Source organism: Oryzias latipes, chromosome 13 (genome assembly GCF_053564925.1).
Source record: "Oryzias latipes strain Hd-rR chromosome 13, Olatipes_Hd-rR_3.1".
In the NCBI taxonomy this organism is placed as follows: domain Eukaryota; kingdom Metazoa; phylum Chordata; class Actinopteri; order Beloniformes; family Adrianichthyidae; genus Oryzias; species Oryzias latipes.
In genome coordinates this window covers 34102530-34129432 of record NC_136249.1, presented here as the reverse complement: position 1 = coordinate 34129432, position 26903 = coordinate 34102530, and the positions used below count along the sequence as shown (strand labels likewise).

Sequence of the window (26903 nt, the reverse complement as noted above, 5' to 3'; positions counted from 1 at the left end):
ATAAAATAAAATGAAAACATTTAAGTTTTTCTTTTCTATTTCTTGTATTTAAAGTATAATCGCTTTCGCTTTTCATGTAAAAAAAACACATCAGATTTGTCATTCAATGTCTCATTCTGAACGGAAGGTGGCGGTAGTGCGCCGCCGCGGCATGAACAAACCTGCGTCATCCAGGAAGAAGAAGAAGCAGAACAAATTACTTACTCAATCTGAATTTTTAGCAAAACTGATGGAATATTGTTTTAGATGTCCATAAATATGAAATATTGTAGGTAAGACCTCAGTTTTTAAATGATTATCACTTTAGCCTAGGCGCATTATTAACGTTAGCTTTCGGTCAGCAGCAGGTGAAGAGGACTAACTAACTACCCCCTAGGAGTAGGACTAACTACCCTCCAGAGTAACTACCACCCTGCAGTGCACCGGGCGTGATTGGTTGCTCTGCTGGAACTGATCTTTGGTCAAAGGTCCATGTTGTCGGTCGGATTCGCCCTGAAAAGTAAGTTTTCATGCTTTTGTCTCTTCTGCTTCACTTGAAGGTGAATCTGGGTGAAAGGGGACGCACGCGCCATTTGGTTCAACGTAGTATTTATTTATGTTTATGTTTTTTCTGCAATTTTAGTTTGAATCTACTTCCAGTCCGTACAGTTACCTTTTTAATAGACTAGTTAATAATTACCCAAGTGAAGTTAGCAATCTTTTTTATTTATCTGACGAGATATATATATAGAAATATATTTTTAATAGATGAAAAAGCATCAGATGTGTTGGGTAAATGTTAAAATATGTATTATAAATATTTGTTTGATTTATGATTTGATTTGAATAATGAAAAAATTTAATTTTAGTTCAGCAAATGTAAAAGTCTTTTTAAATGCATGTAGTTTAAAAAATCTTAATTTATAAATAAACAGTCAATAAATCATATTACTATGATTACTATATTACTATTAGGTATCGCATCTACATTTTATTTACTTTATTTGAGTTAATTTATGCCGTTCCTTAAAATAATGTACTGGTTTTATGCAATAAACTACCTAATTTTTATCTTCTGTTAAATAATTTATCAGTTATATGTACAATATTGTAAATATGCTGTCAAACTTTTTGTATAAATGTTTTGTGAAATTCAGTCAAACTTTTAATTTTGTTTTCTGTCTATCGGCTCAGCTGGGCGGTTGTGGCGACCCGCTCAGGTAGCGTGCAGAACCATGTCGTCTGCAGGTGGCCCCGCCCCCTTCACCACGCTGGCCGTCAGCCGGCCCACAGAGGCCGTCACACACGTGGAGCTGCACCGACCAGAGAAACGCAACGCCATGAACAAAGCCTTCTGGAGGTGCCAGCTTCGCGGGCCTGAACTCTTCAGGGGGTTCCGGGTTCTGGTCTCTGAGGAAAGTTCTGGTTCTCTTGCAGGGAGATGGTGGAGTGCTTTAATGAGATTGCAGAGGATCCGGTCTGCAGGGTGGTGGTGGTCTCTGGATCTGGAAAGCTCTTCACTGCAGGTGGGACTCGCTGACTTTGACAGCTCTGATCCGAGTCAGACGAGTCACTTTCTGCTGTGTGAACGACAGGTCTGGACCTGATGGACATGGCGGGCGATATGCTCCACCCAGAAGGAGACGACACGGCCAGAGTCTCGTGGAACGTCCGAAGGCTGATCACCAAGTACCAAGAGACGTTCTCCGTCATCGAGAAGGTCAGAGTCCTTTATGGTGGTGAGGCTCATCTGCGAGTTCGGCGCTGATGGCGGTTCTGTTTCAGTGTCCAAAGCCTGTGGTGGCGGCCGTCCACGGTGGCTGCATCGGTGGAGGTAGGAGGTCGTCCACACTGCACTTTAGAAGAAAAAAAAATCTTTCTCTTTAATCAAAATCAGTTTTTACAATCAATTTAAAACAAGACTATATTTTAACCTCACATTAATTTATGTTTACCTCCATAATGTGCAAATAAACTCAAATAGTTTTTGGTGTCATTCCGTATAAAACAGCTGTGTTGTAATATATATAAATCAAACTGAATTGGATTAAAAACTCCTCCATTTCTGAACAGTCACCTGATCAGCTTTCCATTCATGATAAAGAATGACGTGTTTACATCGACTAAGGGAAAATGAAAACTAGACCTTTAGGTGGTTTAACGCTGAACTCACCTGTTTTGGCGTCCAACAGGATTCGTTGGTTTGTTTTTGTAATATCTGCTGTAAATGCAGATTTGTGCTTCATCAGGAGTTGACCTGATCACCGCCTGTGACATCCGCCTGTGCACCCAGGACGCCTTCTTCCAGGTCAAGGTAAATATGTTGTTCTTCATGGCAAAATTCCAGATTCACAAAAGTAAATTGGCTAATAAAAAAACTGAATTCTTCTTACTGAAATTGGAACTGCAGAAACATTTAATAATAATAATAATAATACATTTTATTTCAAGCGCCTTTCAGGTCGCCCAAGGTCGCTGTACAAGGTTAAAATAAGAAAAACAGAATAAAAAAATCAATAAGAAATTATCAGAGTAATACATGAAATACATAAAGATAAAAATCAATAAGACATAATAAAACAGGATAGAAAAAAAGTTTAAACAGGATAAAAACAGGATAGAAAAACAGACAAATGTGGTTGTGTTTACTGAATGGATTAACTGTATGATTGTTTGAAGAGATGAGTCTTGAGTTTGGATTTGAACAGTGGGAGGGGGTCAGTATTGCGAAGATCTGGAGGAAGAGAATTCCAAAGCTGGGGGGCGGAGCGACTGAAAGCTCTGCCCCCCATGGTGGCAAGACGGGCAGGTGGGACATGGAGTTGGAGAGAGGAAGTGGAGCGGAGAGATCAGGAGGGAATGGAAATGTGAAGAAGATCAGAAATGTAGGGTGGAGCCAGGTGATGGAGTGCTTTGAAGGTGATGAGGAGAATCTTGAAACTAACCCTTTGTTTTATGGGAAGCCAGTGTGAATTTTGGAGAACTGGCGTGATGTGGTGGGATAACGGGGTCCTAGTGATGATGCGGGCTGCAGAATTTTGGAGAAGCTGCAGTTTCTTGGGAGTTTTATTGGGCAAAACAAACAGGAGGGAATCACAATAATCAATTGGAAAAGTGACAAGACTATGAACAAGTACACCAGTTGTATGAGGAGTGAGAGAAGGGCGGAGACGAGATATACAGCGGAGATGAAACTAAGCAATACGGGTGATGATATGAGATTGGAAAGAAAGTGAGCTGTCGAGTATTTAAAATCAATTTCTGCTTCAAAAAGTAAAAATGCTCATAAAACGATTAACATCTGTAAATTTTTGGGATTAGTGACATAAGTTAACCATTTCTGGTTTTTCTTCCTTTTATTTCTTTTTTTTGTTATTTATTTCCTTCTGTGATTGCTTCATTTGGTTATTATTGAACACCAGTTTGTGTAAAAAAAAATTTATATTTTAAATGGCCCCCTGGTGTTCTAAACAGGAATTAACTGCAAAATCCAGTAGACTTTTGTGTCCGAATTCCTTCCCTTCTCACTATATAATGTGGTCACCATTTTTCTAGTGCCGTTGCTGCGAAAAACCAGTGTGCATTGATGCTCACATGCTCATCGGCGAATACAGACCACAATGCATTGCGTTGAAACAATTTTTGCCAGAAAATGTATTTTAATTAAAAAAATTTAATAACCCATTCAAGGTTTTCATGTTTGGAAGACAGTGGACTCATAAATAATCGTCTTGGATTAATCCGGTTTCTTGCTTCCGTTTCTGCTGATACCTTTTTTTTTTTTTTTTAATTTTTAATCCTCATTTTTTTCATGACAATTTTTCTGTAGTTAAAGTTATAAACTGACCAATCAGATGCCTCCATAAAAGTAGGTGGAGCCTGCAGACCCCACGTCTCAAAGCCTGTAACTCATTCATGTTGTCCACTTTCAAGTGGTAGGGGTGTGGCCTTCCAACAAGCTCATTCCTGATTGGGGAGAGTGGTTGCCACAGAAACACTGTACCTTTTGCTTTTTTGAGTGTGATGAACAGAAAGTTCTTTGTTGCACCTTTAGCTGGAGTCATTCTGTTCGTTTACATTTGAATGAAAAACCTTTTCTTTTCTTTTCGTGTTGCGTGTAATGAATCTCTGGAGATCTTTGAAATGTTCCTCGGCGTGGATGTTTCTCCTGTCTTCAGGAGGTCGACATCGGGCTGGCGGCAGACGTCGGGACTCTGCAGAGACTCCCTAAAGTCATCGGCAGCAGCAGGTGAGACCCCTCAGGAGCAGAGAAGGCTGGAACATTTTACGGCATGTTTGTGGCTCATCTTCCTCTCTGCAGCCTGGTGAACGAGCTCGCTCTAACCGCTAGGAAGATGTATGCAGATGAGGCGAAAAGCTGTGGTCTGGTCAGGTAAACCTTCACCAACGCTCCCTTCCTGCTCACCAAAAGGATTTCAATGCGAAAAAAAACCTTCTTCTGTGCAGTCGAGTGTTTGTGGATAAGGACGCCATGATGGCCGGAGCTCTGGAGATGGCGGGGGAGATCGCTGCTCGCAGTCCGGTGGCCGTGCAGGGAACGAAACTCAACCTCATATACGCCAGAGACCACAGCGTTGCTGAGGGCCTCAACTACATGGTGAGGAGCTGCATTCACCGTAAACAACAGCAGCATGCAGCAATAACCAGGCGTTCTGTTTTTCAGGCCACGTGGAACATGAGTATGCTGCAGACGGCAGACGTGATGAAATCCGCCCAGGCCTCCATGGAGAAGAAGAGCCCCAAAGACGTGGTTTTCTCCAAACTCTGAGAGTCAGAAGGACTTTGTGTGGAGGAATCCTGACTGATCTTTTCCACTAAAACATTAACCTTTGTTAAAATCAATTGAACAGAAAGTGTCTGAAACATAATTTCAATAACTTAAAAGCTTTAATGAACTTCAGAATCATAATTTAAGGTAATCGATTCCAGCCGTCGTCACCTCTGCTTGGCACGAAGTTTGTGTAAAGTTTTCTGTGAAGACAAACATTAAAGTTTAAACTCTGCTGTGGTCTGGAGCAGCTTCTTTCTGTTCTCACCATGTGAAACTCTCTGGCCTTCAGCCGGTTCTTTGCATAGTCCTCCTGTCTGCTCCTGAAGGATCTCTGCTGCTTCACCTCCTCCAGTTGCTCGTAGAGTCTGCACACAGACGCTGGAGTTAAGGCCCGCACACACCGGGACGAATATTCGCCAGGCGTTATTCGCCAGCGTTTTTCGCCACGTTTTTTGTGTTCACACCCAGGCGATTTTCGCTGACGGTGAGCCGAGCGAACATGCAATTTCATTCCCTGACATTAGATGGCGCTTAATGTAAAACAGAAATACTCCTGTACACAAGGTGGCGCTGCGCAACTTTACGATTCTTAAAGTCGCTTTTCACTCAGAAGAAGATAGCAAGTATTTACGCGCTTGTCAGAATAATACAAAGAAAACATGAATATTTCAAGCATCAGTAGCTCCAACTGGTGCTTGGTTCAGGGATATTTTAGAATGTCCGTCATTATTTCTTTGCGGCAGTGTAGACGCTACTTGGCGTCTAACTTCTTCGCTGGTATGTGTGCTCAGCAAGGCAGTTTTGTGTTTGAGCGCCCCCAAGTTGTGTTTTACTGTAACTTCAGAGGCTCCAGACACGTGTGCAAAAGCACCATTCTCATTGGTCGAATAGATTTCGACGCGACGCGTCAAAAAAAAAAAACGAACCCGAGGCGTTTTTTTTTTTGACGCTTTGTCGCGTGGCGTTTTTTCGCGTCGGTGCTCACACTCTCATTGGTGCCCTTTGTTTAGTCACGAGGCGTTAAACGTCGGCGAAAATCGCCGGCGAAATTCGTCCCGGTGTGAACAGGCCTTTACTCCACCGGGGCTCTGGAGAGCACGTGGCGTGTGATTTGAGCGTTTACCTGCGAGTTCTGCGGTGCATCTCTGCAAGGTCACGCTTTCTGTGTGCTGGTGTGCTCATCTTCACCTCCACCGCGGGGACAGGCACTTCAGAAAAAGAACAAACATTGTTCACAGAAATACTCTTTTCATTTTTAAAGAATGTTGATGAAAACGTGATGATCAAACAGTCGTTCAACAAAAACCTGCTGGAGGCAGCGGCGTGTTCTCCTGCTGGAGCTCTGCCTCTTCCTCGCAGCAGATGCTGGGCGGAGCTCCCGTCGCAGCAGGCGGAGCTTCTCCGCCTCCCTTTGCTGCAGCTGCTTTGGCTTTCAGCTCCTCCACTCTGCGTTTGGATCTCTGCAGGAGGAGGCTGCGCCTCTGCAGGAAGACCTCCTGCAGGCTGGAGGTCCGCTGAAGCTCCAGGTCGGCCCCTGAACACGTCTCACGCTCTTCCTCTGGAGTTTCCTCCGGTAACGGAACCGATTCAAACATCTGACAGAAACATTGAGAGCTTGCTCAGATCATGTTAAATTTTTGTTTGAGTTCTGCTCCAACGACAAACCTCAATCCAGTTTTCCTGGTGGACGTAAACTTACCTTCTCTTCTTCCTCCTCCTCCTCCTCCTCCGTGACAGTGGTGTCCGTTAGGCTCACTAATGTGATCTGCGACTGCTCCAGGATCCCCTTTTCTTCCTCCTAACATTCAGAAACAAACTGTCAGTCATGTTGAGTCTGAAGACTGTGCTTGGATGAAAGCAGAAACCTTCAGTACCAGCAGATCTGCAGCAGCAGAAGACTTCCTCTCTGTTCTCCACTCACAGTCTGCGTTTGGGATCTCATCCTTCATGGTTAAACGTGCCAGAGTCGCCGCCGTTAGCTCTACATCTGCCCTCACGGGGTGGGGCAGAGAGAGGTCAGAGTCGTGGAGGAGGGGGAGACGGCTGAACGACGGGGGTGAGGTCTCGACGCTCCTCGGTTCTTCTGAACGAAGGCGCTCTGGTGTCGGTTCAGACAGCGAGGAACCGCTTTCGGGAAAACCTTCAGAGGAGTCGGGGGGACTCTGCGGCGGCAGGTGAAAGGTCATGGAGGGGTCAACGGTTTCGTTGTGGGTGACTTCAGCTAGCAGAGGGTGGAAGGAATCTGAGAAGTGAAGCATGGATCTGAGTTTTCAGGTCACATGTAGACTTTGTTCCTGCAGAGACCGTTCCAGCTCACCTTCACACCTCTGGGGGTCCGCCAGGCTGGTTTGGTTCTGCTGAGGGGGGCCCGCCAGGCTGGTTTGGTTCTGCTGAGGGGGGCCCGCCAGGCTGGTTTGGTTCTGCTGGGGGGGGTCCTCATGTGAAGAGGCTGCAGGCAGCAGCGATTCCGATGGCCCTCCGGATCCGGCGGAGATGCCAACTGTGACGTTGGTTCCTCCTCCTAAGGATAGCAGATGTTTCTATAAGCCTCCAAGTGTCTTCAGTCTTGAAGCACGATCGTCTGCGTTCCGTTACCTGAACTTCCCGTCTTCTCCATCACAGACTCGTCCAGCTCTCCGACCAGAGGTCTCATCCCGCTGTCCCAGAATGCAGAGGCCGTTTCATCGAAGCCCGGCGGCTCAAATGCTCCCTGAGCGGTCTGCTGATCGATGTGGAGGTCCGGCCCGTCACTCAGCCGGCGAGAGCTGCCAGATACGGGCGGCCTCAGCAGCTGACCGATCATTGAAGAGTGAGCCGACGGCTGTCCGACCACACGCTCCAGCGCAGAGTTCTTCTGGTCTGGACTCAGACAAGACGACTCGTCAGCGAGATGTCCAATCAGAGGCCGGAAAGATTCCTCAGGGAATAATGACGGGTCATTCATCGATGTAGAGGGGGGGGAGAAACCGACCCCATCTTTCGCCTGTGAACGGAAATATGACACCATGATATGAAACATTTTCATCCTTCAAAGTAAAAGCCTCAAAGCATTTTTCAACTATATTAAAACACACTATTATATTTAAATAGTTCTACTTTTCTATAGAGTTGAATCAAAAAAGGGATTCAAATCTCACGTTTTCATCAGTGTTCTGTATAAAGATGGATCCTGCATTGGATCCTAAAGGGCTGCGGTTCCTGGCTGAGCCGCCGCTCTGATCTTCAGACGTTTGTCCCGGAACAGAACCGTGACCTGAGGAACTTCCATCCTCCACGTTTCTCTGAGAAACTCCAACCAGAGATGGAGGAGAAACCAAGGCGCCTGAATCCAAACACGAGCCGCCAGCGTCTGTCCAGAAAAAATGCATGAGGAAATGGTTCATGTATGGAACACGTGAGGAACCTTTACAAACGCTGCAGATGGATAAATGACGAACCGGTTTTTCCTGCAGAGCTGAGGGAGGCGTCCAGCTCTCTGCTGTATCTGTCGATGATGCGCTGGATGCTGTCGTCGTTAAACACAGACCGCAGGGACAGTTCGGCGCCGCCGGGCTCAGCGTTTTCACTTAAATGCCAGCTGGGAGTCCCCGCAGACAAAAAGCTGCTGGAGTCGGTGCCGCGTTGTTTAACAGACCAGCGTGGAGACGTATCTGCTGAATCTGGTGAGACGACAGTCATCCAACAGGTGAGCCGTGCCGCTCCGTCACTGATGGAGTCTGAGCCGAAGCTTCTCACCTGTGTTGGCGTTTTGATCCGGGTCGCTGGCGACGAAGCTGCCGGTGGAGATGGAGGTGGAGAAGCAGTCAGGCTCTGCGGGCCTTGGAAGAGAAGACTGACAGAAGAAAAGCGTTAAGAGACGTAAAGAAAACAGAAAAGCTGCTGCAGCTGGAGGAGCGAAAAAAAACAACAACACACAGACGATTAGGACAAAGCGGAACAAACAGTCCAGTGAAGACAGAGAACTCTCACTTATGTTCTTATTCATACTTTATATTAGTAGTGTTAGAAACTTTATCTAAGTGTGTTCCTGAATTCAGAGTTTCTGCATTAAATTAGAACCATTCATTTTTTGGATTCATGCCACGATCACTTCCATGTCATTTATAGCTCAACACCATCTAAATGTATCATTAGAAGACAAATATAACAGTGTGATTAAATAATTACAAGAATGAGCATTTTAAGCCATCATAGGTGAGGAAGATGACTGAGCTCAGTTCAAGTGTAGAAACCCTCATGGCGTGTTTCTGTAAGAAAACACTTCAGGTTCAGCGGTTTGACATCATCGCTCAGAAACACAAAGATAGACTCAAACACACACAGACACCCACATCCAAAGACAAACACACACAGACACACACAGACACACACATCCAAAGACAAACACACACAGACACACACATCCAAAGACATGGACAAACACGCAGAAAAGCTTCTCTTGTGAAATCACAGGTTGAGGGTTTCACCCCCAAACGCTCAGATTTGGCTAATTCTCATCATTGATCCACAGACGTGAACCTCAGAGGGTTTCAAACCCTTCAAATGTGCAGCCAAAAGGTTGCTTTCACACGGAAGAAGCCTTTCCTGCAAACAACTCTTTCAGAGACACCAGAGTCTTCGGTCACCTCGGAGGCGGGTCTGCAGCTGGTGACAGCGGGACCGGAGAAGTCGGCTCCTCTCCCAGAGTCTGAGGACGGCGACGACTTCACTGTGATCCCAGAGCCTGAAAAACACAAACCTGTTACCGGAGACACCCGCGTAAAAATAAAAACATCACATAAAACTTTTGCTCTCTGGATAAAAACTTATTTATTTTGCCATTTAGTAAATCCCTGACGGCGCCTCCAGCACGGAGCTCGTCCCTGAGCGCTGGTCCTCAATCACGGCTCTTACGCAGTCAAGAAGGACTTGGCGCTGCCTGCCATCGCCATGGTCGGGGACCAGCGCTGTGAGAAGAACTCCGTCCTGCCGTTAGCAGCGCCGCTGCAGTGAGCAACTACCTCTTAAAAAAATGTTTAAAAAGAAAATGTGATGAAAAATTATCGAGGCACATATGTTTGAGAAAGTGGAAAAAATGTCACGCTTTAGCAGCATTTAAACGCGTCATCTACGCACAAATCTGGAGACGTGAAAGGAGTCTCACAACCACTCGTGCATTGCAACTGATCTGTGCGTAAATGTGGTTTAGTCTGTACGCATCAGCCAATTGGTTTGAGTTTTACTATGGTGTCATTAAAAGTTGTGTTCTAATTTGTAGTCATAGGTTTTTTTAAATATTTGAGTCTACTTTATATACATGCATTGTATGAAATACAAATCAAGAAATTCGCACACACAAATCCACCTACACAGGACCCTACCCGAGTCGGAGCTTCCCGGAGCTGATCCGATCCCCGACAACAGCCTTTCCCTCCAGACGACCGAGCTGAGGTCTGATGGCGTCTGCAGAGTCCGGCCCGACCACACGGACGACTCTGGGCTCTGCGGGCTCCAGACTCCAGACTGTGAATGAGCTCCCACCTCCGTCTCGGGGCCTGGACACAAAGGTTTAGAGCTGATGTTCTGTTGGTGAGGCCAGCTGGAGATCAGGAGTCTGAAGCTGAAGGTACCTGCCACCAGGCTGATGTTGGCCGGAGTCTCCACCTCTTGAATGGCGCTGAGCTCGTGTTGCTCGGCCATCGTCTCTCTCAAACCCAGCCAGACGCGGGTCACAGGCGGCTTCAGGGCTCGAGGAGGATGAGAAAGGCAGGAAGGGGAGGGGCCTGGAGGAACGGCGTTCTGAGCAACAGGAGCTAAAATGTGACATTTATTAAATGTCAAGATCATTTTCTGGAGTTAAAACTTGGCGCCACACAAATTATTCATACTTTGAGAAGAGTCCTCCTCCTCCTCCTCCTGCTCCTCTGGATCCTCCAGGTGCGACAGACTTCCTCCGTGTGACTCCTCTATAGCTTTCAGGAGAGAGGAGAGCAGCCTAAGGCGTTTCCGATGGAGGAGCTCGGGTCCCAGCTCCTGGTTTCCTGACGTTCCGGAAGATGAAAGCCGATCCTGGAACCCACAATCATGTTTTAGAAGGACTTTTAAAGCAGAACAGCGACAGCAGCAGGGACCCCACCCACCTCCTCATCTGTGTCTATCAGGGCCTGAAGCGCCTCTTTTTGCCTCCTCATATGCTCTAGCCCCTCTTCTTGCCTCTGTTGCCCCTCCTGCAGCCTCTGTTGTGGCGCTGCCACCTCCCTGTGGTCCTCCGCCTGCCTCTGGGCTTCCTGCCTGTTCTTCTCCTGGGAGCTTAGAGTTACAGGTGGGAGGCATGGATCAGGAGATGAGCGGCCTGGAAAGATTGGATAGATGGTTCTGGTGGGATCTGTTGGAGGTGAAGGAGGCGGTTTGTGAGGGCGGAGCTCCTTGGAGGAAGGCCTGAGTCGCTCTGGAAGATGCTCCGTTACTTTCTCCATGACACTGTCAGTAATCTGGGAAACGAGATCCGTTCTGACTGAACCGCTAGACGAACCCAGCAGAAGCTTGGAGCTCAGGCTGGAACCAGGACGGGTCAGCGAGGGCATTGGGTCAGAAGAGACGTTTGGTCTCTGATGTACGAATGTTTGTGCTGCAGGAGGCACAGGGAGGTGAAAAGGAGCTGAAGGAGGTTCAGGTTGTGTGGCCACAAGATGCAGAGACGGAGGAACCGGGCCCGGAGGCCCAGCTGTTGGCAGGATTGATCTGTGGGTCAGGCTGTGGCGGATCCGCAGAGCTCGCTGGTATTCCTCTAAACGCCGGCGAGCTTCTTCCATCGACCTCTGATGAACCCTGAGAGAAAAAAAAGTCAGTCTGGTTTCTTTATGTTTCTAGAAAAAAAAAAAGCATAAAAGAGAAGGAAACCTGTTCTGATCCAAAAGTTGCTGCTGGTAAGCTCGAACCCTTCTGGTCTGATCATCTTCACCTGCAGGAGGCACCGGCTGCACACAAAAAACTTAAATTACTCAGCAATAATAGTTCTGAGCTAAAAATAAAAAATGTCAGCACCGCAAGACAAGCGAGAAGACGCACGTCAGCAGGTAAACCCGTGGAGATGCTGGTGCTGCAGACGGGTCGTTGACGAGTCGCAACAGCCTTCAGACGTTCCCGCTCCTGCTGAGCCTCCAGCAGCATCTGCTCCAGTCGGACCTTCTGCTCCTCAAGCTCCTGCAGGAGAAACATCTGCTGCTGCTTCTCCTGCTCCAGCTCCTCCTCCTGGAAAACAGGCCGGATGAAACATTTCATCTTTGAATCTGTCCTTTGAGTCTGTCACAGGGTGGCTGGGATAGGCTCCAGCAACCCAGTGACCCTGAAAGGGACAAGACAGGTTTAGAAGATGGATGAATGAATGAACGTTTTATTGCATTCTTATTTATTCTCTATATATATTTTATGTCTTTCCTTTACCGGTGACCTAAACACATAACAGCAGTAAAGCTAAAGTCTGCTAGCTTGATGCTAACGTATAAAATGAATTTCCCATAGGACGGCTAATGCTAACGCTGGTTTAACCTAAACATACATGAACAGCTTTATAGACTCATTTTTCCAAACTCTTTTGAGGAAACACTTATCAAAGTAACCATTTCTGGTCAAAAATGCAACTTTTTGCTCAAATCTTCTGGAATAAAGTGTAATGTAACTATTATTCTATTTCTATACAAATATGTCTAAATGTGTAAATCGTTCAAATTCTAAACTGAATTGCATCTAGTGGATCAAAATAATTGAGTGAATCAAATGGAATTGATACTGGAAGCTATTGGTAAATTTCCAGCCCCAGGAACCAAAGTACCTTTTTTCTTCTTTCTTCTTCTTCTTCTTTTGTCTCTTGAGCTCTGCTGGTGAAGATTTCAGGAGGTGAAGACTCTCCTGCAGGATGTTCATTTGTTTGTTCCTCAGCTGTATGAGACAAAAACATCAGCTGAAATATGTCACATCTAGACTTGCTGCATCAATCCTGAGTTTGTTTTGAGTCCATTCATCTAAAGTATCTCTAGAATAATGAAGATGCTGCTTAAAGTGCAGAGCTTCACCGGCAGGAGGAAGGACAGGCTCGTGAGGGTCCATGAGGATGGGTTTGTTCTTCTCATCACTGGGCAGAGACCCCGTTTCAATGCTGCTGTCCTGCTCTAGGACCTGATCTCTTGAGGCAGTTGGAGAACCATCAGCGGAGCCGGGGCTGCTGCTGTTCATCCATTCAGTTCTCTGGTTCCTGATCCGATCCAGGAGTTTCTTCAGAGCCTGTCGAGGAGCAGGTCTGGATAATGGTGCTGCAAGAAAAAAAAAACTCAGTGAGCCTCAGTCACATGGGAAGATACTTTACAATAAATAACAAGAACTTAAATGGTTGTTTGACAGATGGAGTTTGTCTACAAAATAAAAGTTTCTTCTTCACCTTTAGCAGGAGTCTCCTGCTCAGCGCCCTCGCTGCCCTCTTCAGCATCACTCTGCAGGTTTTCAGAGGTGTCCTCCACAGTAACGTCCAGCTCTTGATCTTGGCTGCAACTGGACAAATCTGGAAGAGGCTCAGGAACCAGCTGGACCACAAGGTCACCTTTGACCCCTGAGACCATACAAAGTCAAGTTTAAAAAAAAAGGCAGCACAAATGTCTGGATTTTCATTTAGACCATCGGCTGTGCTTCCTCACTCCTCTCTCCAGTGTACATGTCCTCAAAGGCGAACTCCATCTCCCTCTGGAGGTCCTCCCTGACTTCCTGTCGCTTATAGAGCGGCTGGAAGATCTGCGGTGGCATCTGGGAAACCTGCTGTCTCCTCCGCAGCAGGTCAGTCTGCTGCATGTGCTCCAGTTCAGTCAGCAAATGCTCCCGGTCCTGAAGGTTACGTCAGACAAGTCCTTAGACATTAAATGTCAAAAGCAGCACTCAAACTTTCCTTCAGAAGGTTAGAGGAACTTAATGGAGGTGACTCTGAAATAAAAGCTTTATAAGCTGTACCTGCACCAGCTGTTCTCTCCTCAGCGCCTGCTTCCCCCGCAGTCGGGCCTTCTCCAACTGCTCCGCCCTCTTACTCCTCTCCTCCTGTTCGAGGCGGAGCAGCCTCCTTGCCTCCACCTCAGCCTCCTCTCGTGCATCAGGCTGCAGAGGTCAGAAAGGTCAGGACAGAATGGTGAGCGCTAAAAGTCGATGACTCAGGGTCAGAGGTTACCTGCGTGGAGTCCGCCTCTCGGTCACCCGCGTTCTCAGTCATGTGGTAACGGGTGGAGGCAAAGGCGCTGGAGTCGGACCTCTTCGCCACATTAAGCTTCTTGGAATCGATGTTCTGGCCAAACAAGAAAAAGACCTTCACTCCAAAATGATCGGAATTTATTAAATGTGTCAAACTCAAACACACTGAGGACAAGCTTTCCATAGTAATTAACATCTGCAATTAAGTCCCAATCCAACTACATTTTTGATCTATTGTAAAATTGTTCCCATTATCATTTAATTATGATTCAGCTGTTTTTACCCTAAGTGAAAATAAAAACCTGTGTAGTTTCTGCAGAGCAGCAAAAGCTTACAGCCCCTAACAAGCTAACATCAGTGATGGAACAAAAACAGCGAGGAAAATCGGAGAGTTTTGATCAGACTCCAGCTCAGACCAGGAAAACTATTTATGTCTGCAAGTGGATGCATCAGAATGGAGCAGAGCAGGCATTTCAGTTGCTGTACCACAAAGACGAACTTTTTCAAACCTATTTTTTGATACTCAAAAAACAGTTTTAATCTTAAATATATGATCATCATGAGAAAAATGCAACAAAAACTGTTAAAAATGAGGATTTTCATTGCTGTGGATGTTTAAAGCTCAGTTTAATGCTCTGCTGAAAGCTCTCGTCATATATTTTGTGTCTCGTCTTGGAATAAAGACCATCAATGTTCTACATCAGACTTTGAGGAGATCCTCAGGACTGAATAAAGAAATTCATCAGTTAGACGACTTGTAGGTTGGAGAGGATTTGTGGTCTTTGTCAGCTCCAACAGTGATCAGATGTTATCACATAATAAACATGATTTGATCTTGACTAAGGTTTGACGTGTGCTGTAGACCAGTGGTCCCCAACCACCGGGCCGGTCCACGGGAAATTTTGGCACCGGGACGAACAGAAAGAAAAAATAATTTCCATTTTATTGTTTTTTTCGAAAAAAAACGTTTTATTTTGAAAAGTGACCGGATTCTCTCTGTTACATCCGTCACACTTAACGCACGTCAAAGTCGCGACACCAAACATCACGTGATACACCCCCGCTAAAATTAAACCCAAACAACCAAAATGAGCAAAAAACAAACTTCGTTAGAAAGTTGCTTTGACAAGGGGAAACAGTCCAATGAAGGGACAAAAGAGGAACCTGCACCCGCTAAAAAAGGGAAATCTGCCTTTAACAGGCAGCGGTAAACGTGCCTTGCGTTGCACCTCAACCCCCCCCCCCCCCCCCCCCCCACCCCCACCGGTCCGCGGTAAACGTGTCTTGCGTTGTACCGGTCCGCGGTGACAAAAAGGTTGGGGACCACTGCTTTAGACTAACATCTTTGCAGGAACAGCTTCAGAATCTTCTGTGGGCAGAGGCCATCTGAAGATGCTCGATTGGACAGCCTACCTGGATGGGGTTTAAGGGAGGCGGGGGCAGGCTGGCCACTTTTGTGGATCTTTCCTTTTCCGCTTGAAGCGCCTTTTTTCTCGCATTGATGGCCCTACAAACAAACACAGGCACAGTTTGTACAGCTTTTGAACATAGACTCTGGTGTGTAGTAGGCAGCTTCTCACTGGTTTTGCTTCTCCTGATGTTTGAGCCGCTGAGTTTGGAGCTCTTTCAGAGCGTCTCGAAAGCGCTCCTCTGCTTTGGCGTGATTCTCCATCTCTCTCTCGGCCAGAGCCGCCAGGTCCGGTTCCTGGGTGAGATTTTTTTTTTGTTTTGTTAAAACATTATTTATAAATATTAAAATTTATAAATAAACACTTCTCTTTTTTTTTAAAATCTTTTACTGAACGAGAAGGTCTAGCAACCAAAAACAAAGGAGCACAGCCTCCAGGATCTTACATTTTCTTTAGCATTACGATGTCCATGTCCAATAAGCTGCAGGCTCTCTTGGTATAACCTCTGCAGCGTGTGGAGTTTCTCCTCCTGCTGTTGCTCCCACTCCTTCCTCAGCTCTTCCTCCAGCTGTTGCAGCTCCTGCTGCCGTCTGTGCTCCACCTCCCTACGGATCTGCAGAGCAATGCACCTCTGCTGCTCCCGCACCTGAGTGGAAATGCACACAAATCACAAAACATGATCATGTGACATGTTTGATGATTCACCTTCATGTTGAAACAGAAAAAGAGACATTTTAGACATTCCTAATAAGACTGAGCCAACTGAAACAGAAAGACGAAACCTCTACATCATATATTCAGAGACAGAAATGATCCAAAATCTTGAAAGCAATTCAGTTCTCCACTCAGTTGTCAATTCAAACTTTAATCGTTTTAGGTTATTTATTTGGAAAAAGGATTCTATGATTATAAAATCTATGGATTTGAATATTTAAATGCCCTTTATGCCAACAACATAGGGATATCGACATTTTAAACTATTATTTTTGGAATCTCTCCACCTTTACAAACACAAATGACACCAAACATCTGCTGTAAGTCATCCAGCCACAAACCCCAGTGTTACGCTGCATTAACAGCCCTGAACAAACATTTATCCTGCTAGAAATCAACTTACTGAAAACTTTACAGCTTTTTAAATGTTTTTATATTATGTTTAGTTTTCTATAGTAAAATGTTTGCTTTTTTATCTTTCACATTTATTTGTTAAATGCATAATTGTACTGATATAATCTGAAATGTCTTATTTTAAACTTTAGGTTAATTTACACTAATGTTTTTAGACATGAAACAAAATGTACTTTTGCCCTTTGAGTACAAAAGTACAAAATCATTTTTGATGTTTGTTGATTTTGGTATGATAGTGTAGATCACAATTATCAACATTATCATCTATTTTTCCCCCAGCATTTCCTTTATAAAAATAAACTAAAGACTCACATAAAAAAAAGTCAACTTTTTATAGTAGGACGAAAAAAGGTTTTAAGATTAAAATATTCGAAATTGTAATAAAGGAAAATAAATATATTGAAATCAAAAACTATATTTGATGTTTTCTCGTTTTTAGCTGCGAAGCAGAGATACTATAGCAGTTGATTTTAAATTAGCCTGAATTTATATATTTATATATTGTCTAAATTTTAAAAGATATAATTGTAAAAAAAAAAAAAATAAATAAGACGTTTTATATTGATTCTGAATTAATACGTAAAAGTCGTCTTCTTTCTAAATTAAGAAAAATATTAGGCACAGGTCAAAACATTTGGACCAACGTCAAACATGAATAATTGAATATCGTTGTTGTTGTTCGGAAATCACGGCTGTAGAAAACAAAGACAAACTTGTGAAAAAGGGGGTCTTTACCTGCAGCAGTCGTAGTTTCCTCCTCCGTTCATACTCCTCTCGTATTATCAGAGCCTCTTCGTTTGGACTAAGTCTTAACTTTGAAACCTTTCTCTTCATTTTCTCTCGGTCATTTTCCAGACGTGCTAGCGTTTGATGCTAACTCGAATTAGCATATTTTTGTTACGACGACTGGTTTCAATTCTAATTCAATAAAAACTTTTTCAAAGACACAACAAATAATAAAATAAATAATTAAGTACATTAAATAAGAAACAAAACAAATTTTAAGTAGAAAAGTTTTGTTTATAAACCATGCCGACCTAACAGTCGCAAACGTTAATGGCTGAGAACGTCACTTCCGTAGGTTTAAATTGCCCGCTGTGTCCGGACTCTGCACTTCAAAAACGTTGGTTCCGGGGTTGGGGACCACAATAACAGTTGCGCAAATGTTTGTACTGAGTGGAACAATTCATCGAGACGTAATTTAAGTGTAGATTTCAATCAGCTGTTGTGTTTTGACTACAAAAGGTAAGATTTACTATTAAAAATATCAATGTGATATTAAAACTGTTCCTACAACTCCTATTTGTCACTCATTTGCGTTTTTATAGGGCTAGCAGAAAGAGCTAACAAGAAAAAACACCTAAAATATGATTTAAATAAAGCTTTTTTATTGTGAATAATCTAGTCTTCACTTAACATTTTGTTTAATTCATTAATATTTAGCTATTTATCAATTAAAAGGTTTTTGGACATGACCAACGTTTAGATTTAGATTTATTGAACTACAGTACATTCCTCCGGGCTAGCTTTTCGTTAAATTACAAGTTTTGCGGTTTCAGGGTTTAGAACTCTTTCTTAATGATTAAGAATTAATTTGTTTAAAAAGATGGAATGACTGAACCTCAGAAATCTTCCACAACTTTTTTGTGGGTTTTGTTTTGTCGGAACCTTCTGTTTTATTCCTCTCGATTCGCCAATATTTCTTACCCCTTAGCTTGACAATAACTTTTGAATTTATTACATATATTTTATTTTACAGTAAAGTGATGCATTTGTTTTCACTCAAGAGACAATTATTGAATTAGTGAATAAATTAAAGTTAAATTGTAGATAGATGATTATTCCTGTGAGATTTGTTCCCATTAGAACCACAAGAGGGACAACTTTAAAACAGTACTTCTTCTACTGGTATGACGTTTATGAAACAAAAAATTACTTTTTCATGGTGCTAATTTTGGATATATTTATGTATGCTCACGTGTTTTTTGGAGGCCAGTCTAAATTAGTCCCCATCATCCAGGAAATTGAATTTGAAGTGGTTTGACCTCAACTTTGGTTTGAGTTTTTTTGTTTAATAAACTTTTCAAAAGAAAAAAAATCATCAGCATTTCTTTACTTCCTGTTTGTGTCCTAGGTTGATTGTTTTCTTTATTTTCTTTTTTACTATTTAAATCAATTAGTGAGAGACGTGACTTAAAAAATAACCTGAACGTTTTTAAGATATTTTAGAAAAATATGACAAATTGCATATCAAAAAACATTTTAGTATACTAATTTGCTGTAGGTGAGAAATTGTAATATTTTGTAATAGTAGTTGCAACAGCTGATCGTTAAATGAATACAATGCAGCTGATTTTAAAAGCCTTTCAGCAAAAAATCTAACTTTAAAAGAAGGACCAAAACTGACGATACAACACAGCCTTTCATAGCTGTCCATGTAAGAGAATATTTGTTACTTGTCTTCCTGAGTGGACTGGCCTCTGAGAAAGAGTCTCTGCTCTCCTCAGCCTCATCACCATGTCTGGGGGTCCAGCCGTGAGGATTAGCATCGAATCTTCCTGTGAAAAGCAAGTGCAGGAGGTCGCTTTAGATGGGACAGAAACATACGTACCTCCTCTGTCCATGTCCCAAAACCTGGCAAAACTAGCACAAAGAATTGATTTCAGCCAGGGGTCCGATTCTGAGGAGGACGGGGCGGAGGGGGAGAGCAGGGACCGAGAGTGGAGCAAGCAGGAGCCAGAGGAAGAGGAAGGTAACTGTGTTTTTATTGTCGCGCACAACCATTTTTTTCCTGTGACTTTAATTTAGGTGTTACCAAGAACACATTTCTCATGTGCTCCAGTGGAGACGTTTTCAGCAGAAACACCTCCTTCAGTGCTGAACTCTGGAGTCACAGCAGGTGGTTGCGTCTTGTTGCAGGGGCGGTGAAGTTTCAGCCGTCTCTTTGGCCCTGGGACTCGGTGCGTAACAATCTGCGCAGCGCTCTCACGGAGATGTGTGTTCTCCACGATGTGCTCAGTGTGGTGAAGGAGAAGAAGTACATGGCTTTAGACCCGGTGTCTCATGATCCCTCTGCTGTTAAGGTGAGTCAGCGACGAGTCCACAGTTAAATGTTAAGAGTCTTGATTCTGAGGAGGATCTCTGTTTGCTGCCGCAGACACCGCAGGTGTTTCAGCTCATCAGTAAGAAGAAGTCTCTGGGCACAGCAGCTCAGATTCTCCTGAAAGGAGCCGAGAGGCTCAGTAAGTCCGTTGCGGAGAACCAAGAGAACCGGCGGCAGCGTGACTTTAACTCAGAGCTGCTTCGACTTCGCTCGCAGTGGAAACTGCGCAAAGTTGGCGACAAAATCCTGGGAGACCTGAGCTACCGGAGCGCCGGTGAGTTTGCCGCTCATCAGTCAGATTTCTAGTCCATTTCACCAATTAATACTCCATATGATCACATTTGCTCATACAGGTTCACTTTTTCCTCATCATGGCACATTTGAAGTGATTAAAAACACTGACATTCATCTGGACAAGAAGATCCCAGAGGATTACTGCCCTCTGGATGTCCAGATCCCAAGTGACCTGGAAGGATCAGCTTATATCAAGGTAAGAAAAAAAAAACTCATTGTTTGTGGGTTGTGCAATTAGTTAGACAAGTTTCTTTAGGTATCCATCCAGAAACAAGCTCCTGACATCGGAGATCTAGGAACCGTAAATCTGTTCAGGAGACTCCAAAAGAACAAATCTGGTGGGTTCCATCACAGAAAAACACACACGTCCAGAACTTTAGAGTAAGTTGACGAGTTCCTGTCCTTTTCGGTCACTCAGGTACGCAGCCGTGGCACGTCAAACTGGAGGCGGCGCAGAACGTTCTGCTCTGTAAGGAGATCTTTGCTCAGCTGTCCAGAGAAGCGGTCCAGATCAAATCACAGATCCCTCACATTGTTGTGAAGAACCAGATCATCTCGCAGCCGTTTCCAGGTGATGACCTCTGTGTTCAGCTCGATGGGATGGAGCGAGTGTCTGAGCAGGCTTAGCGTTTGAAACGGTTGCTTAACGCTTCAAGACTATCACTTACAATTACATTGAATAAAAGAGGGACATTTGATTTGTCAACTATTCATACTTTTTAGTAAATATTTAAAGAATTCTGCACTTTTTAAAGTGTCATTTAAGGCTTTCCCCTCCTGAGAAAAAGAAAATTCAGTTTAAGGTTGTCCAACTGGGATTTGACGCCTTTCTGAACAGCACCCCCCCCCACCCCACCCCACCCCCACCCCAGTTTAAATTGGCCTTCATTTATGTCAAAGTGTTTGACTTAAGAAATCCATACTTTTGGACATTTAAATGGAAATCAATAGAGTTCTACTAAGTTGCGTTTTAAGACAAAATGTTTTTAACAATCAGCTCTCCTATGAAACTTTTATGAACGAGTAATGATCTCAAATAATTTTAACAAACTAACAGCTGGTAGGTCAGTTTAGGCCTCGTCTATGTCGACAACTAGTCTTTTTTTGATTTTTTTTTTTTTTTTTTTTTTTTTTTGATGGACGGACCAAAAAGTAATTCACATGACAGAAACAAGAATGAGAGCAGTCATGTGGAAGCATATCAGCATCCTGCCTTGCATGGCTGCAAGAACACAGGCATTCCCTTCATGTTGGATCATGTTTCGAGTCAGTTTGTGCACCTGAAGAGGCGAAAGGTCAGACTGTGGTGAGGAGGAGTGCTTTGAGGCAAACTCTGTGTGTGTTAGAGAAGCTCGGGTAGTTGGTAGAAAAGCAAACAAGCTCAAAACTTTAACTCAACTCTGCAGGCCTGCAGCTCTCCATCTCACTGTGCCACTCCACGGGAGACAAGAAAAACAGCCGCTCCTCCCCAGAGAAACCCAAACCAGACGACCATCTTTATGTGCTGGAGCACAACCTACATCAAATGATGAGAGAGGTCGGCTTTTCCCCTCACTCTCCTCCTATTTGAGAGCTTTCAGGCTCACCCTGAAAATGAGGCTTCTATAAATCTGTTTTTTCTCTCCTATAGTTCCACAAGCAGCAGCTGAGCTCTGTGGTCATGCCGCATCCCGCCACCGCCCCGTTCGGCCACAAACGCATGCGCCTGGCAGGGCCACTGGCCTACGACAAGGCCGAGATCTCCAGCCTGCAGCACAACGAAGGTTTACTGGAGAAGATCATCCGACAGGCTAAACACATATTCCTGCGCAGCAGGTGCCCCAACCGCACTACCACACCTGCCCAGCAGGAGGCCTAAGTGACCTTTAGCCTGGAGTTTATCACACGAAGAAGTTCCAAAAGTAAAGAAAGAGATCTATACTAATCCACAACGCAAGGAAATAAACACAAAGACTACGAGGGAAAAAAATGGATATTTTATAGATCCAACATTAGGCCTGCATATATAACTGATGGCAGGTTCGAGTCCCAGCTGGGACCTTTGTGTGGAGTTTGCATGTTTTCCATGTGCATGTGTGGGTTTTATCCAGCTTCCTCCCACAGTCTAAAAACATACTTCATAGGTTGGTTGGTGATTCTGATTCATGTCTGTGTAAGCCGGTGACGTGTCGCCACTTTTGCCCTGAAGGGCTGGGATTGGCTGCAGCAACCCCATCACAGAAAAAAAAGGCATTTTATAGTAGAAGGTGGTTGATGTGAGGTTGACACAAATAAATGCGAGAACAGTTTCAGAATCCTGTGCTCTACCAGGACCGCACGCACCATCGACAGTTTGGCAAGTCGGATCGAAGACCCTCAGATCCAGGCCCACTGGTCCAACATCAACGACGTGTACGAGTCCAGCGTGAAGGTTCTCATCACCTCACAGGGTTACGAGCAGATCTGCAAGTAGGTGGATGCATCCGTTTCAAAGTGGCCGAGTCACTCCTCCGCGCACTCATGTCACTCCTACATGTTGTTCAGATCCATCCAGCTGCAGCTCAACATCGGGGTGAAGCAGATCCGGGTGGTGCACAGAGACGGGCGCGTCATCACGCTCTCACACCAGGAGCAGGAGCTGCAGGACTTCCTCCTCTCACAGGTGCCCCTGCGGATGAATTTGCAGGTGTTGTCGTCTTCTGTCTTTGCTTGAACGGTGCCTTCCCCTCACAGATGTCGCAGCATCAGGTTCACGCAGTGCAGCAGCTGGCCAAAGTGATGGGCTGGCACGTCCTCAGCTTCAGTAACCACGTCGGCCTCGGTCCAGTCGAGAGCATTGGAAACGCATCCGCCATCACGGTCGCTTCTCCCAACGGAGAGTTCGCCATTTCAGGTGAGACTGTCCTGAGAAGCGTCTCTGCGTATGAGAGCGAGGAAAATATTCCTGCAGATGATAAAATGAGACGACTGACAGTTGGGCAGAAGTGCAGGTCAAAGACATCTAATCTACTCCCAGATAAGAGAGAATAAGAGAACAGAGGACAAGTCGACACAGGCTGGAGGTCTGATCCTTCAGACAGATATCGAGATTAGATCCGATCCAGTGAAGGAAGAAATGAACCGCCGTTGAAGGTTTTAACACGTGACTCCGAGATACAGCAGATAAGTTTCTTAATGAATTGCAGACCAAAGATGACGGTTGGTGCTTGTGTGCGCTGCAGAAACACACAATAAATATTCTGGACACGAGCAGAGATCAGTCGATGACGCTGTTGTGGTTTTACTGCCTCGTTTTGTGATACTATTGTAAAAAAAGACAATGTTTAACTGTTTTAGAATAGTGTTGCTCAGAGAATTTCTGCTTGAAATTGATGAGCAAAGTAAATAAAAATTAAACTTCAGAATTTTTTTCACAGGGTTTTATTTTTTCCCCCACATTTTCCAACCTTATTTTAATAACTTAGTCCACAAAATTATTTACATAAGTCAAAGTTTGCAAAAAGGTAAAAGTTTCAAGAATGAATGAAAGTCTTTGCACTTTGAAGACGTCTCTTCTGTCGTTCTTCTAATTCCTGTCCGTCTGGAAAGTTCTTCCATCCACAGAAGAATCAGAACCATCAAATTCTTGATCGCTCCTCTGCAGTCGTGGTGATTCTGACCGCCTTCCATTTTTAGGACGATGGCTCCGCTCTGCTCTATTGGACCTTGAAGGCTTCCTTAGAGATCAGACTTTATGCCGGCCTTTGGATTCCTCACCAAAACTCTAAGATATAGAAACATCTCAGCAACGATCAAGGGAAACGGCTCACAGAGCTTCATTCCAAAGGCTGGAAGAACTTATGTGCAGAAGAATCAGAACTTCCTCTTTATCTCAAACCATACAGTCCACTTTGTTCCTGTCAACTTTAAGAACTTCTTACCAGAGTAGAGAGAACAAGAGAACAGAGGACAAGTTGACACAGGCTGGAGGTCTGATCCTTCAGACGAATGTCAGGAATTCTGTGTATCGACATAAATCCGCGTAGCGAACAACCCTGGACGTTTTCTTCACACATTAACTGTCTCCTTTCAGAAGAAAAGACTAATCCAGATGTTTCTTTGTGTCACGTTTAGTGCGCAACGGGCCGGAGAGCGGCTGCAAGGTTCTGGTCCAGTTCCCCCGCAGCCAGTCCAAAGAGCTGCCCAAAAGCGACGTGATCCAGGACTCCAAGTGGAGCCACCTCAGAGGACCACACAAGGAGGTGCACTGGAGCAAGATGGAGGGACGCAACTTCGTCTACAAGATGGAGCTCCTCATGGCCGCGCTGACTCCGTGTCCATAAAAACATCGCAGAAAAAAAACGTTTCTGTGCAGATCTGTAAACGGCTCGTTTTGAACACTTCATAAAGTTCTGCTGAGACTGACGTGTGGATTGTCTGAACCATCAGTTTTAGGGTGGAAATCTTTGACAGAACACGAACACTAGCAAATCATTTTATGTCAACATCAGTTTGTTCATTTTTTTACAACAAATACTCAGGTGTTTGTCAGTGTCGCATGTTTACAGGCCTTCCAGAAAGCAGCATCAGTCAACAGGCTGGATGAAGTCGTCGCTCTACTTAAAATCTAAACCATTAAAAACAAAAAGTAAAATCAGACAAAGGTCCTCCCTGTTTTCCTTCAGCTCTGATGCACAGGTTGAGTTTCAAGCCTTTGTAGCTCCGTTTCATCCTTTTCTGAATGAAAGGAAAAGTGGTTTAAAACACGAGTCATTCGACCATGAAAAAAGTTAAAAATGAGACCAGGAGAGCTCTACTTCCAAAAACGACCCCCCCAGCTTACCTGGCATCCGCCTCCTCTGCCTCCACGCCTTTACCTTCATGCAGGCTTTGTGCAGGAGCCATGTGACCAGCATGAGCAGCGCCGCCACCACGCCCAGAGCTAAAGCGGTGATGGACAGGTACTGCAGGTCCTCATACAGCACCTCTGTGGGGGGGGGGAACGGTCCAGATGGATTCATTCTAAACTTGTTCTATTATGGATCTACAGTCATGTACATCTATACATCACATACCATTTGTGAGAATCTTCCTGGAAAAAGAACAATTCTGGTCTTACCCAATTTAGTCAAGGACGCCAATGTGACATTTCCACCCAAAGACCTAAATATTCATCATTCAGTGAATAAATAACTTTAATATTTTCTATGGAGCATAAAATAAAGCAGGAAGTTAGTATGCATTTATTAAAAATAGCCTAAAATTAGTGATCGCAACTGACGGTTAACTTGTGAATATAAACTTTTTTCAAATCGGTTTCCCTTTTTTTTCTCAAGTAAACCTTTTGTTCAAATAGTTTCCATTTTTAAACTGCGTTCACACCAGATGCGATTTGCGCGTCGAGATTCAATGTTAAGTCAATGTACAGATGCGCTCTGGTTGGCTGACGCGGCGGCGTTCACTGTGCCGGCCCACGGGTGGTTGGCTGCCCGGCAGTCATAGCAGCCGCAATGGATTAAGCTCCACAGGGTTATGATGTTTATCTTATTTTCATCAAGACAATGAAAAGTCCCCCCAGTTATGTTTTTATTTGTCCTCTTTTGGGTTAATGCTCAAACTACGCCACAGACGGAAGTAACGTGTAAACCTACAACACAGCTTCATAGCATGGGTTCCCATGATGACATCATCATCCACCAAGATGTCCACCAAAGTGGAGTAAAGCCTCTGGAGGGGCCACTCAAGCTTCTCCACCTGTAATCTGATGGACAGGTCTGGGTTTGGCGGTTGTCAAGAGAAACTGTCTTTCTTCAACTTCAACGGAGTGAAGTGTGGTTGAAGGACGTGTTTTGGTGTACAGATGGTTTTCGGGAGTTTGGTTTGGGTCTATAATTCTAGTAAAAGAAATGGTGACTGTTTCAGCGCAACAAAAGACTTTGGACAATTGCATGTTCCAATGATCCAAGTGGTCGACTCTTCTCATGATCTGTTCTGGATGAGCTGCTGCTCATCTAGAACCATCAACGCAATAGGAACCTGCAAGTCTAAACCTTCAGATCAGAAGTTGACTGCCTTCCTCTACACCACAGCCCCTCAACCAGGTGGGGCTGTGTATGCAAAGACACGCCACAGCTCGCCAACATCAACAAACATCCGTTTATGTCTGCAGTCTATTCGAGTCACGTCCAGAAGATGCTAAACTTCAGATAGACACCTTTGGTGTTTATGATAGATTGCCGATCATAAATCGTGACTTATCTTTGCTTATACCACGGCCCGGGTGACGTTTGAGCCCATTTTGCAGTCTGACTTCAGAAAAGCACAGCGAGAAAGGTCAGACAGCGGCTGCTTGGAGCGTCTTTGCTGTTTAAACCCAAAACAAGTCTCACAGGAAGTCCTTATGCGACTTCTGATGATGTGAAAATAAAGTCTCACCGTTCACTTTCAGGACAAAGCCCACATCCTTGCTGCTTCCTGCCTCCTCGGTGACGGTGAGTAGATAGAACCCAGTGTCCTGCAGCCGCAGGTCCAACAGAACCATGGAGCCATTTTCGTAGGCCTTTACCCTGCTGCTGTAATCTGCTGTCAGATTGGTGTCCCCCCCAGGCTGCCAAATCCCTATGAAGCGGCTCTCCGCTCCCGACATGAAGGTCCATTGTACTGTGGGGACACCAGTAGAAGACACATCCACCGAGAAGAGCGCGTCCTCCTGGACCGACCTGCTGAGGTTCCTCTGCGCAGAACGGATGGAAATGCATCCGGCTGACGGAGAGATGAGGGAAGAGGTCAACACGCAGACCGGAACAGCAAACCACAACTCATTACAGCTCATTTCTTTGAAATTCCACCACAGCTCTGCTGCCACTTTGCCGTAGGGCCCTGGTTGAAATCGAGAAACCCGTCTAACCTGTTTAAAGTCCCTGTGAGCGGCCTTTACAACCCTTCATGTGATCTTTTCACATGATTGGATCTGGTTCTGCCAGCCGTGTTTGCTTAACAAAACGCAGCTTAAGATATTTAGACGAGAATACCTGAA

General features: G+C 44.7%; 4 protein-coding genes across 16 annotated transcripts in view; 2 read left to right on the top strand and 2 right to left on the bottom strand.

Annotated features, from left to right (window-relative positions):
- The first annotated feature begins 11 nt into the window (after window positions 1–11).
- On the top strand, window positions 12–5008 carry ech1 (enoyl CoA hydratase 1, peroxisomal). 3 transcript variants are annotated; one of them, XM_011482179.4, is made up of 11 exons: window positions 12–272; window positions 345–499; window positions 1174–1339; window positions 1417–1505; window positions 1575–1699; window positions 1765–1813; window positions 2229–2293; window positions 4158–4228; window positions 4301–4372; window positions 4447–4597; window positions 4664–5008. In XM_011482179.4, exons 2-11 carry the CDS (start codon window positions 472–474, stop codon window positions 4766–4768), a joined length of 921 nt encoding a protein of 306 aa, XP_011480481.1. In that variant the 5' UTR covers window positions 12–272; window positions 345–471; the 3' UTR covers window positions 4769–5008. The 3 variants fall into 3 exon arrangements, with proteins under 3 accessions (XP_011480481.1, XP_011480483.1, XP_004075227.1); XM_011482181.4 differs by having other exon boundaries at window positions 129–268; XM_004075179.5 differs by having other exon boundaries at window positions 164–499.
- On the bottom strand, window positions 4869–17686 carry cep295 (centrosomal protein 295). Of its 2 annotated transcripts, XM_004075206.4 has the most exons (28): window positions 17248–17686; window positions 15830–16030; window positions 15556–15680; window positions 15389–15482; window positions 13956–14069; window positions 13745–13885; window positions 13438–13621; window positions 13185–13352; window positions 12823–13059; window positions 12582–12688; window positions 11819–12001; window positions 11651–11727; window positions 10891–11578; window positions 10639–10819; window positions 10381–10563; window positions 10132–10305; window positions 9397–9494; window positions 8507–8603; window positions 8209–8430; window positions 7909–8120; window positions 7367–7754; window positions 7089–7292; window positions 6646–7013; window positions 6471–6569; window positions 6078–6366; window positions 5895–5979; window positions 5037–5136; window positions 4869–4971 (listed from the first exon to the last, which is right to left on the bottom strand). In XM_004075206.4, exons 1-28 carry the CDS (start codon window positions 17344–17346, stop codon window positions 4936–4938), a joined length of 5154 nt encoding a protein of 1717 aa, XP_004075254.2. In that variant the 5' UTR covers window positions 17347–17686; the 3' UTR covers window positions 4869–4935. The 2 variants fall into 2 exon arrangements, 1 of the variants encoding a protein (XP_004075254.2); XR_013647189.1 differs by lacking the exons at window positions 4869–4971; window positions 5037–5136; window positions 5895–5979 and having other exon boundaries at window positions 6263–6366; window positions 6693–7013.
- On the top strand, window positions 17602–24530 carry med17 (mediator complex subunit 17). The gene is made up of 13 exons (XM_004075183.4): window positions 17602–17757; window positions 19020–19264; window positions 19432–19595; window positions 19670–19889; window positions 19969–20105; window positions 20166–20247; window positions 20328–20480; window positions 21316–21446; window positions 21540–21724; window positions 22220–22357; window positions 22433–22550; window positions 22622–22781; window positions 24002–24530. The coding sequence occupies exons 2-13, from the start codon at window positions 19030–19032 to the stop codon at window positions 24208–24210; spliced, it is 1932 nt and encodes a 643-aa protein (XP_004075231.1). The 5' UTR covers window positions 17602–17757; window positions 19020–19029; the 3' UTR covers window positions 24211–24530.
- Window positions 24349–26903, bottom strand: part of vstm5 (V-set and transmembrane domain containing 5) — an 18097-nt gene continuing 15542 nt past the window's right edge. For all 10 annotated transcript variants that reach the window (XM_023961656.2, XM_078929769.1, XM_078929773.1 and 7 more), the window contains 3 exons: window positions 26303–26629; window positions 24711–24854; window positions 24349–24604 (listed from right to left, as the gene is read on the bottom strand). In XM_023961656.2, the coding sequence (XP_023817424.1) occupies window positions 24549–24604; window positions 24711–24854; window positions 26303–26629 (527 nt within the window). In that variant the 3' untranslated portion in view covers window positions 24349–24548. The remainder of the gene's footprint in view (window positions 24605–24710; window positions 24855–26302; window positions 26630–26903) is intronic.